Here is a 12920-nt window from a genome sequence, read left to right as displayed (position 1 = left end):
GGAAAATGTCTTGTTATGGTACTGGAACATCAGAAAAACATTTCAAATTATCTTTGTTATTAGCTTACTGGTCACCTGTGAAATAACCAGAACATTTCTGCAATTCTCTTAAAATAGAGTTAGCAATAAGTTTTTCACACTTGACCATTTGATTTTGATATGAAGAGCTGTAATACCCTAGAATCCAAAGCATACATTTTTCCTAGTCTATAAGTCATAATTTCTGTGGATTTCTACCATTACCATGAAGCCTGGACATGTATCTTCTGAATGCAGCCTATATCTGTGCAGCTGTAACAACTTGGTTAAAATTATCTCTCTAGCAAAAGTGAAAAAGCACACTGTGACAATCACCATGTGCAGCAGTGAACTCTCTCCAGCAAGTGTCTTTTAACCCATCTCGTGGCCAAATGTTTGTCATTGGAACTCTCTGTATCCATCAAAGTGACAAATATTAGTCACTGTGTAACCCCAGGAGTTGGATGAAATTAAAGCTAGGATCAATTGCTTTTAATTTCTGTAGGATCAGTGACTTAGGAAAGATAGGCCAATACTGCCTCTTAGTGGAAGGACAGCTGACTCAAAAGGTGAAGTGAATGGTGGCCTGTGGAAATTGACTGGAGACTTAGAGTGCCACACAGACCCTCAGCTGGCAGCCATCAGAACTGCAGGGAGGTAAACGAAAGACTGCTGCAGCAGTGAAGGTTTAGTAGTGATGATGGTGATGATAGTAATAATAATAGTAAAATAATAATAATGATGACGACGACGACGACGATGATGATGATGATAATAATAATAATAATAATAATAATAATAATAATAATAGTAAAAAGTACTTCAGCGCTTTGGCAAACTTTTTTATCTCCTTGGGTAGAAGTACAATTCAGCAGAATGCTGGTAAGACTCTCTGGCCTAAACAATCTTTTGTATGTGTAAGAACTAGGAATCTACACGGACAACCATTTGGAAGAAGAAGATTATTAACAGATACCTGGCAACATTAGAGGAAATGGTTCCAGGCGAGAATAAAAAGGAGCAGAATATCTTTAATCACCTAGAGATCACTAAGTCAAAAATCTGCTTTAGATTCCAGGAGTGTTGGAGCTGTGTACTGTCATCTATTGTCTAGTTCGGCATGCTCTAAAACATTAAAAAAAATTAACTAAATGAAGTACAAATTTGAATCCGATAGCCATCTAACAGAATTAAAGAGGTACATTATGTTGAAGAATACTTAATTAACATAGTAAAAATTTGCAGGCAGAAAAAGCTCCACTAAAGCATTTCTATTTTCAAATTATGGACCATAGACCAAATACAAATGAGAACTGCCTCAAACAGGCACAGTTCGGAATTTGCTGTCATTCCTGAGCTATATAATCCTTCTGGGGATAATACCTTGAGATATTCTTTGAGTAGTTAAAAATGTATAGCTATCATTAGAGCCAGACTTGACAGTTTTGCTGTTCATGAAATAGCTCTTTCTAATGACAAAATTAGTTGCTTCTCTATTTCTAAAATTTCAGTAATAATGGAATAAGTATCACTGAAAAATGTTAAGAAATTATGTGTGACAACATATCAATATATGTATTTGATTATGAAGCCTGTTTCCTTCTAGTCTTACTTGCACTGCAAGCATTTTTCTTCCCTCAAAACAAATGTTGAAGCATTCCTTACAAACAGACATGGTCATTTGAGCTTATATGCTTTTGGCTGGGTTAGAGTTAAATTTCTTCACAGTAATTTGCATGCTGGTGTGTTTTGGATTTGTGCTGAAAACGGTGTTTACAACATACCAGTGTTTTTGTTATTGCTGAACAACACTTACACAGCACCAGGGCCACTTCTGCGTCTCTCACCACCCCTCCAATGCTTAGGCTGGGAGTGCACAAGAAGCTGGGAAGCGACACAGCCAGGACAGCTGACCCCAACAGACCGAAGGGATGTTCCACACCATGTAGCACCATGCTCTGCAATACAAGCAGGAGGAAAGAAGAGTGAAGGGCAGGGTGGTATATTTGGAGTTATGAAACTTGTCTTCCAGTGCAGTCATGAGACGTGATGCAGTCCTGCTTTCCTGGAAATGGCTAAACCTGCCTGCTGTTGGGAAGCAGAGAATGAATTCTTTCTTTCGCATTGCTTGCAGGTGCAGATTCTGCTTTACATATTAAACCATTTTTACCTCAAGCCAAGAGCTCTTTCACTTTTATTTTTCCAATTTTCTCATCTGTCCTACTGCCGGGGAGTGAGAGAGTGGTTGTGTGGTGCTGAGGCTGCCCATGGGAGTGAAACCACAACAGAGCTACAGCACTCAGCTGAACACATCTCCTGTCTCTGACCACTGCATTTTTTCTTGTAGCTGAGTTTCTGCTTGGATTAGGTCTCTACAAGAAATTTATTAAAAATAGATTTCTGTATGAATTTGGGTATGATATGTGTACTTTAATATAAAAAAGCAGGATGAAATTTTGAAACTGGTATTTCATAGCTCACAAACAAGGAACTTGCCTCTTGTGCAGTATAATATTAAATCAGAAGGTGGAAAAAAGGAATGAGTGGCACAATGGATGTGAGCAGAATAATTTGGAAACATTACAGGGTCTTTTTATGCATGTTTACCAAATTTCTGTATAAATAAGTAATACAATTGGAGTGCTGAGTAATTTCAGGAGATTAGTGATAAATGGGCACAAGTTGATTATTCAAGATAAAGCTGAGGGTCATTATCCTCAGCTGGTCATTAATCCCCATGAAATGACTGGTATTGAGATAGTAATTACTACTATAATGAAAATAGGGAAAAAACGCAGCATGACATTATTCTTACAAAGCTGTCAGTTCCTAAAGAATTCATGTTCGTCTCATTACCCAATCAAGTTGCTTGAATTATTTTTAACTCTTTATACAGTTTATTTGTCCTACTACAATTTTCATGTCATCACCTCACTTAAGGTTTGGTGATCCATCTTATATTCTTGGAATTTCAGAAGGGCACAACAAGGGGCAACAGTGATGGGAGAGAAAGACAATGCATAGAAATTCCCCTGCCAGAAAATAAATACAACATATTTTCAGAATTTTCTCTATAAAGCATGTTCCACAGTGAGGTAGAAGATTGCATTATTATGTTATCTAGCTGATTATTCCGCATTTAACCATTGGGATGTGTGCTTTTAGCCACAGCACACATCCCAATTCTTTGCTCTAAACCAGGATTCACCTTACCTTCATATGGAATGGATAATGTCAATGTCAACTGGGTCAGAAAATGTGAAGAAATTTGGCCCTAAAATGAAAAACACCTTTAAACATTTGCGATTTCACAAATCAAGTTTATGGTGTTTTGATGTACCTTCTAAGGACTTTTGAGCCCTTGAAGTTCTTTTCCTTCTTATTTCTACTAGACAAGCTAGAAACATATTATGGGTAGAAACATATTAATAGCTGAAGGGAAGGCAATTTGTTTCCTGCTAGAAGCACTGTCATTCTGTTTCCACTGGGAAAGACCCAACATGCTGCATCATTACAAGTTAGAAAATGAAAAACCCAGTCTAAACTGAAAACTTTTAACGTAACATAAATAAGTTTAAAAATAGTATTGCCCTAAATGTTGCTAAAGCAAACAAGATACAGATACTCATTACTCTAAGCACTTTTTTCTAAAGCTCTTCTGTGAACAATTTTCTACAAAGGGGATTGCAGGAAAGCCACAGGATGGATTGAGGTTCTAGAAAATTTGCAGTTGCTTCTGAAATGCCTCACTGTATGTAAAAGAGAGGAGGCAGAGCCAGGCTCAAAACAGCTTCAGGCAAGAATGGCTGATGGGATGTTGCTGTGAGGGCTTGCAAACCAATTACTGTGGGATGGAATAAAACCAGGTAGTGGTGGACACCGATAAGTAACTTGCAGTGCAGCTCAGGAAACTGATTTGTTCTTCTAGCTTGCTTATGTTGTTTAGAGAGTTCGAGGTGAAACCTAATGATTCGTGTCTGCTAGCCAAATGAATCATTCAATACTGGACAGCTATCGAAACTGCACTCTGGCTATCTGGGGAGAGTGTGAGCAGCAACAAAAAAAAAAAAAAAAAAAAAAAAAAAAAAAAAAAAAAAAAAAAATTGCTTAAGTTCTTAAAGCTCTGAATGGCACTGAACAGAACACAGTCCAGAAAACTTGGCAAGTTTTCTGGAAATACAGACCTGTTTTAGACAGCCAAGGCTAAAGCATGGTCTGTCAGTTTTCTGGAGGAAAAAAATATAATTTATTTGGGAGTAGAACCTTGTCTGGGAAACAACATAACACTGACAGGGAGACCAAATATAATTATGCATCACAGCAAACAATAGTATTCAAACTGGGTTTGCATGGACAGATTTTGGTAGTGGAGGGCTGAGGAGTGGCTTCTATGAGAAGCTGCTAGAAGCTTCCCCCATGTCTGGCAGAGCCAATGCCTGCCAGCTCCAGGACTGCTGCTGGCCAAGGCTGAGCCCATCAGAGATGGTGAAAATGCCTCTGTGATAACAGATTTAAAAGGAAAAGAAGTTATTGTTCAGATTTAGTCGTGCTCAGAGAAGAGCAGAGTGAGAGGAATATGTGAGAACAACTCTGCAGACAGCAGGGTCATTGGACAAGGAGGGGGAGGAGGTGTTCCAGGCACTGACACAAATTCCCTTGCAGCCTGTCGGGCAGTCCATGGTGGGGCAGCTGTGTCCCTGCAGCCCAGGGAGATCCATGAGAGTGCAAAGATCCCACTGCAGCCCATGGGGGAGACCCGTACTAGAGAGGTGAATGCCTGAGAGGAAGCTGTGAACCCATGGGAGGCCTGTATTGTAACAGGCTCCTGGCAGGGATCTGAAGACCCGTGGAGAGAGGAGCCAACACTGGAGCAGGTTTCCTGGAAGGACTTGTGATCCTGTGGAGGACTGTCCTTGAAGGATTGCACCCCATGGAAAAGTGACCCACATTGGGGCAGTTTGTGAAGAACTGCAACCCATGGGAAGCACTCAGACTGGAGAGGTTTGTGGAGAACTGTCCCCTGTGGGAGCAGCCCCCCAGTGGAGCCAGGGAAGGACTCCCCTCCCTGAAGAGCAGCAGGAACAACCTGTGATGAATTGACTGTAACCCCCATTCCCTGTCTGACTGCACCACTTTGGGGGAGGAGGTAAAGCCCAGGAAGGAGAGAGGAGAGTGGGGGAGGTATTTGTAAGACTTGTTTTGCTTCTTATTATCCTGCTCTGATTCTGATCAGTAATAAATCCAGCTAATATCCCCAAGTTGAGTCTGTTCTGCCTGTGACAGGAATTGGTGAGTGATGTCTCTCCTTGCCCTTATCTCAATTCATGAACCTTTTGTTATATTTTCTCTCCCCTGTCCAGTTGTAGAGGGGAGTGACAGAGCAGCTGTGGTGGGTTCCTGGCATCCAGCCACGGTCAATCCACCACAAAAAGCACAGTGAAAAACCTAGTTGCTGGTGACAGACCAGCAACAGGGTTGCAGTACAACTGTCTTGTATCTGCCAGCTAAAGCCAGGACATACTGTTGTGACACACATGCAGTGGAGTCAGGCAAAATCTGCAATAGATGTCATATGCACACCATTAACAAATCTAACCAATTAAAAAAAAAACAAAAAAAAAAAAACCAAAAAAAAAAACCAACAAAATCTAGACAACACACATCTTAGCTTCAAAAGAGATTCACACCTGTGAGGAGATTTCACTCCATTCCTCCAAAATTCACTTGAAAATCAATTTTGTCTTTGCTACAAATACCATGAAGAAAACACAGATCAGCACTGATTGCGGATAACATACTACAGGTGCTGCTAAAGAAATTGTGTGACTCAGGGGAATCAAAATGTCCTTTCCAATTTTCCCATGCTCCTGTGAAAATCAAAGACATAGCACATCCACATGTGATTAAGGATGAATATCCCAGGCCTTCACCAGACCTTACATATGTGTTGAAATGTACTGCTTGCTCTTTCACCCATTTCCTTCTGCAGGATCAAGAAGAATTCCTTATACTACACTGTCATCCCATGTAGCTATGAAGGAGAATTTTTTATGCCTCCCTTAAAATAACATTTTAAAAGATTAGAATCTTAAGTTAATTTTCTGCAGAGCAGCTACTCTCTAAGGAAATCCAGCAGAGCAGAAAAAAGTTCTGAATAAATCAGGAAAGAAAGACAGCTAATTATTTCAGTGCTGTTAGTCCCATGCGCATTTCTGTGGCACTCATATGTTGAAAGTACCAGCGTTTGTGCCTGCAATCTTGAAGTATGCTCTACATTTCAGCAATTACATTTACAGCAATACAACACAAGGGAATGAAATGAAGTTGTGCTAAGGGAAGTTCAGATCGGCCATGAGGAAAAGGTTCCTCACTGGAACTGTCTCCCCAGGCAAGCAATTACAGCACCAAGCCTGTCTGAGCTCAAGGAGTATCTGGATAATGCTCTTGGTCACATGGCTTAGTTTTAGAAAGCCCTGTGAGGAGCAGGGAGTTGGACTCAATTCTTACATGTCCTTTCAAAATGAGATACACTATGATTCTGATTTCCATTAATAGCTAAATTATCCCTACAAGTAGTAGTTCTTGTAAAAAAACCCACTGAAGTCCATATTCAGCATATTCACCTCCTTCATTACACTTAATTAAGATACTTTCTACTGGTCTGTTTTTAAGATAAATGCCTATAAAGCTACAACACATTTGTATATTTATAATAGGGTTATATAATTATAATTGATAGACCTTGACTCTTTTTTTTTTTTTTTTTGGTGAGTTGTGCAATACTTTTTCTACAGCATCAAATCCTGGGAGCTTGTCATTATGGCAAAAAATTTAAAGTACTTGAAAACATTTATGAAGAAGTTTGTTAGACCTCATGGATGAGAAAGTAATCTAAACATAATTCAAGTACACCCTGAAGGTTTAAAGATTGAACCATTATTTTATTTTGGGAGTGTTGAATCATGTTTTTCAATACTTTGAGCTGGCAGCTGCAAGACACTTGCAAGCTGAGATACCAATTTAATGAGTGGCCTATAGAAATATTCAGACTACCATCAGAATTTTTTCGAGCTTGAAGCATACCAAAAATTTTTCAGAGATAAAAAATAACTGAAAAATACTGCTGAGGCACCAGGAACTAAAAATTCTTAAAACCTGTTAATAATTATAATAGAGAGGGCGAGGAGTGGAGTGGGTTTATGTTTGTTTATTTGTTTTAGGAAACCGAACTGCAGTCTCCCAGACTTTAAAATGGTGATTAATGTAGAGACAAGAATAGACTCACTTGATTGAAGTAGTTAATGTTTTTTTTGCATTAAAGAATATTTGAGATGATAAATAATAGGATATCAGGTGAAAAATATGAGAAATTATATAGTTAATGTATTTTCATTCTCGTGCCAAAATTTTCCTGCAGGAAAGCTATACCATCTTGAGGACAAAGCATTTACCCAGTTTCAAAGGCCTCCACATTTTTTTTCATCCCCTGCACTTTTGTTCTAGTAAACACTTATACTGGCTTTTGTGCTGTACTCAAATATTTTGCTAAATATATCAGCTTTATCCTTTAAACCTTGTAATGACAGAGTGTTAAAATAAAATATACTTCTATGTAATTAACCTTTTGTTCAGATGTGAATTTATGTGGGAAAAAAATGTGAGGAAATTGCTGCCACACTTGTATGACTCTTTCATCTGAATGAAGAAAACAGATGTGGCCCAAAAAAGCTGCTTAGATTAGCCAATAGGTCCCACATACATTTCTTCCAGTCCATGCACCCATGTATTTTAATAAACCACACACTGCACTAAGTTTAAAGTGAATTGCAGTCACATAAACAGGAAGACTATGCACTTCTGTTTAGCCCATCATAATTAACCCTTCCTTTTTAAATTGACTAGACTGACCTGTTAGAAGAGAAACTGTAATAACCACTTTCCTCTAGAACCTCTTCAATTAGAGTCTACAACGTAAGAGAATTAATTTCAGTGAATTATGTTCATTAAGAGTAATAAATGAATACATGTACATAAATATACACCTTACCTGCAACTACTCATACGTCATCCCTTCTACCATGCCAGAAGTGCCAAGAATGCCTTAAAGTAAAAGGCAAGTAATGTTACACTACTGAATTTGACATTTATGCTCCCTTATCCGTTTCTTAGCAATTCCATGTCAAAAACAATGACAAGACAGATGCTTCATGATCAGTAACTCCCACTGAGCACAATGACCTCCTGAAAAGGTGGGGTCACTTTATAGCATGATATGAACATACACATTAAGGAAGTATTCTAACAAAAGAAAAATAATTTAAAGACTTAATGTAACTCAGAAAGACTCATGAACTCATAAATGCAACTTTCTTTTTTTTTCCCCACTTACAGTGGAAATTTACAGTGGAAAGGGCACACAGCCGGCAGCAATTTGTGAGGACAAAAGTATTGTCTGCAGGTTAAGAGATTCAAAAATTACAGATAATGAGCATCTCAACAAATTGCATTATCGTTTCCAGGAACAAAATAATGTTCATATTTAAAGTGATTGTTAGGGACTCATTTCCTACTCAAATATCACCCTTGACACCCAGTATTAATTTTGGTTTTTGCAATAAGCTGTGGAAGAGATATGCTATTTTCAACACAAAGGCCATCAAAACTAAATTTTCTCACTCTTCTTTGTGGCGCCACAGATTTTAATGTTACTGTGTCCTCTAGTCCATGAACTGCAATACAGTTTTTTCTGTATTTAGAAGAATGTAAATGGCACAATTACCAAAATACAGTCTGCACTTTTCCCTTCTGTCCATTGCACAAAAGATCACACAATGAAAAAGTCTCTGAACCAGGAATTGTGGTTCCCCACCCTGGGTGATGCCACAGCTGGTAGGTTTGATTAATTTGTTCATTATTTGTCTTGCTGAGTATCACTAGTCCAAAGTAGAATTGACACATATATTGATATATTTTCTAAAGCATACATACACACATATACATATGTGTGTGTGTGTGTGTGTGTGTGTTTTTCCCTCCTCAAGTTTGTATGGCTTGATCTAGCTACGTAATTAAATCAACTCATTACAACTGTTTCAAGCATGACAGAAGAACAACATAAGAGTTTAAAAAGAGTTGATATGAAAATCATATGCAAGGATAGGTAAATCCTAAGTATGATGTTTTCAGTTACAAACATTTCTATTAATTGTCATGGATGAGCCACAAATTATTTGCATCTTTGATATTTCTTTATAATTTCAAAGTGTACTCTCTTCAACCAGCAGAAAGTTCTAGCAGTACTGAACTCTGTATCTTACCAGGAATTAAATATAACAAAACAAAACCAACCCAACCAACCAACAACCCCTAGCCAAAAACAAATAAACAAAGCTCCCAGAAAATTTGTATGGTCAACATAAATTTGTTGTCTTTAAAGACTTATCTTGGAGTAGCAATTCCTTCTTCTTTGATACCATACACATTATATTAGAAATACATATGCCACTACAGAAGTTTATGATGCTTTGTTTACCTTTTCTGTCATCTGGAAGTAATGTATTTCCACCTGAAGAAAGATGCACCCCATGGCAATCTGCTGTGAAGATATTGGGTTCAATCAATTCATGAGAGCCTTGCAGCAGTTAGGGGAAAAAAAAGAGACCGAAAAAAAGAGACACCTGAAATATTCATCCTTCTGATTTACCAAAAGTTCAGACGTCTAGGAGGCAGCTTACCCTTTCCTATGTTTCCCAGTGCAATCAGAAATCAAAAGAAATTTCAGTACTTTTTTAGATAAATGAAAAAGTGGTGAACACAATTACAAGCATTCTACCTTTTTCTCTCCAGAAACATTGAACAGTCCAAGCTGCACTTAGTATAAAGCACTGAATTCTTCAGATGATCTGAATAAAATGTCACAAACTATACATTTGTGTGAAGATAAACAGGAAAATGTATTATCTTGAACTTGTGAAAGAAGCAGCAGTTGACTCTGGTTTTTAAAACTGTAGCTTCAAGTGAAATTCTTAGCCGAAATTCACGTGGTAGAATTCCCATTAGAGGGAACCCAGCACTTTCAAAACATGAAAGTCAGTTCAGCTGCTTGACTATATGAGCAATGATATCGACGTTAAACTTAAAAACATCTAGTTTTGAAAATATCCACTGGTAACAGCTCTGACAGGACAACCTTTGTGTGCAGGAGAGAAATTTCAGTTATGCATCATGATAACACTTCTCCAGTTACAGAAACTGAAGAATTTCTGTTGTTGGAAGACTTTTACCCCATCACTGAGCAGTGGAGGAATCTTTTTTCAATAATTTATATTAGGTTTTCTAATTTGGCATCATTAAAAAAATATTATTTTTAAATTTTATTTCCAGAAATTGTACAACTTCATAACAACATTTGCTGTAAGAGCTCATCCTAATTCTTTTCTCTGTTTATGTTCCTCCTATTACCTCCAAATTATACCCATGTCACGCACTACATTTACACTGTTGTTTTTGGTAAATTATGTAAAATTTATGCTTATCAATTTGCCATCCTTCTAGCTGCACTCTTTGTTTGTTGCTTTCCATTAATAGAATATAACTATTTCCTTCAAGGTAGAATGCTCAGAATTGCATTCAACGTTTCAAACATTTTCAATTTTCTACCATTTACTTTTTAAATAGAGTATTTCTTCCCTTTTCTACAGGTTTAAGTCCAACAGTTTTGAAGCTAACACAGTTTTACAGTTGATAACATTTACAAATAATTTCCTTTATTTCTGAAAACCTGAAAATTAGGTTAATTTTATAATAAACACTTTCTTTTTCTTATCATATTTTTGAGCATCCTTTTCTGAAAACATCAAGTCAATACACAATAAGCAGGTATTTCTAAGATTTATTCTTGTGGCTGAAATACAGGGATTTTTATGTAAATTCCAACTTGATTTACAGGACAGCATGAAACCAATAGCTCAGAAAGAGGCATCTTTAACTACCTTCCTAACGTACTACCAAAGTGCCACCTTCCAGGAAGTTTTAGCACCTCAGGTTAATTATTACAAAAGCAAAGGAAGGATCCAGAATTTGAGGTCAGTCTGTTTTGTAGCAAACAACAACACAGCAGAGTCCATAATTCAGTAGAAATAGATGATAATCAAATTTAGTTACAGAGGAGAATTATGTGAATGATAATAAGTCACCTGAGTCATCAAATTTTAGGTACAATAATATATCTGACAACTGCTTTATCATCAATTCATAAATGAAATGTCTTAGCTTCAGTCTCCCACAGAACACAGATGCCAAAGAAGCAAAGCTCAAATCCTTTGCTGATTATAGTCCTCTCAGGAGATTTTGAAGGAACATTTGGAAATTCTGATATTAGTCATTAGATCTTTCTCTGTTGGAGAGCATCCAGCATGTCAGTGGAAAACATGCAAGCATGGTTCTTCAGTCAGGGCATTTTTACAAATCTCCAGTAGTTTTAAATTGATGACACTAGAATGTTGCTGAAACACTGTGAAACAGGACAAGGCATGTTACATTCAAGGTACTCTGGGACACTGATTTCTTAGGATTAATGGTTTGAGTAGGAGTACAGTACAAAATATAAAAAATATTAAGGAACTATTAACATATTAAGAAGAGCTATCATAAATTAAAAGCTTACATAACCTCTAGTTACATTGCCCTTCCTCTTGTCTTTTTGAGCTCTGATGAAATGAGGTCAGGTTTTGTGTATTAGGAGCTAGCAGGTCCTTTTCATTTACAGAAAGAGAAACTTGAAACCGACATGCAGAAACTTCTTACTTAAGGAGACTCCATATTTGCCAAATATAGGATAGCTGTGGTTTATCACCTCAGGGCTTTTGAGACTGATCAGCCAAATTTATTTAATTTTTATCCCAAATATAGGATAGGATTAGAATTTTCTAGTGATTTCCTTTTGAAAATGGACTCTTACACTTATATTTCTGTGATACTAATATCAATTGCATGATTGAATGGAAAGAGAGACAAACTTGACCACAAGTGGTAAAGGGTGAACCACACCTTTTTGATTTCTGATTTCAGATTACAAGGACTGCTCTGCTAACTGAAGAAGACTTCTTGGATCTCTTGATGATACTCCTTTTTAAGTTGCATTGCAAAGCTGGAGGAAGTTAAATGAAACAAAGAAATAAACTTTCACCATTCGATTACACCTGCCATAAAAATGACCCATTCTGAAGTGCCATTATTGAGAAATGTAGCTACACTGATGCCTTAAGGTCTGTCCAGTCCTTGTCTCAGGTCAGCCTTCCTAAGGCATAAACACTGCAAAAAGAAACATTAATATCCAATGGCATGGTGATAAACAACAGTATAAGACTTGATTTAGTGACATAATATAATAAGGCTCCTTCATTTGCCCATTCTGTTAGGTTTAGTTTACCATGTAAGTCAGTTCCTCTAGTCTTGAAGGTAAACAGTATTAGCATAAAGCTGGTAATACCAGATTTGCCTCCCTGACCAAAGTGCTAGTGTTTGGGACACTTTTCTACAGATGAAGCACACAGAACATTACACCAGATTTCATGTTGGCTTTAATGAGTTGCTCCACCTGAAATTAAGGGAATATCAAGAAGCCTAGACCTTCATTCAGTGTGCATAGAATGGCTTCAATGGCCTCTTTTAAGGTCCTCGTGGATCTTAATACAATTCAGAGCATCCTTTTTGCTCTAAGCTTCCTGAGGGAGGTAATTTACCTTTCATTTATCTGGAAAGCATAATTGATTTTATATACTTTTTCCTCCTGTATCTTTTTAGTTGAAAAAGAACACATCTTTCATCTATATTTACAAAAAAAAACCCCAAACAAAACTCCCACAAATCATACTCTATTGTACTCAAAGTCTTCAATAGAG

At 37.3% G+C, this 12920-nt stretch overlaps 1 protein-coding gene across 1 annotated transcript in view; it reads right to left on the bottom strand.

Moving 5' to 3' along the window:
* Positions 1–5718: 5718 nt before the first annotated feature.
* The window catches only part of NEK10 (NIMA related kinase 10), a 78254-nt gene continuing 71052 nt past the window's right edge, over positions 5719–12920 (bottom strand). The window contains 6 exon segments of the mRNA XM_066190007.1: positions 5719–5764; positions 7927–7982; positions 8066–8118; positions 9551–9661; positions 12069–12119; positions 12122–12178. Of these exon segments, the coding sequence (XP_066046104.1) occupies positions 5719–5764; positions 7927–7982; positions 8066–8118; positions 9551–9661; positions 12069–12119; positions 12122–12178 (374 nt within the window).

This window comes from Chamaea fasciata, unplaced genomic scaffold (genome assembly GCF_029207755.1).
Source record: "Chamaea fasciata isolate MVZ Bird 193981 ecotype frontalis unplaced genomic scaffold, bChaFas1.0.hap1 SCAF_1, whole genome shotgun sequence".
NCBI classification, from domain to species: Eukaryota; Metazoa; Chordata; class Aves; order Passeriformes; family Sylviidae; genus Chamaea; species Chamaea fasciata.
Note: the sequence above shows the minus strand (reverse complement) of the source record. Positions and strands in the feature narration are given on the sequence as shown.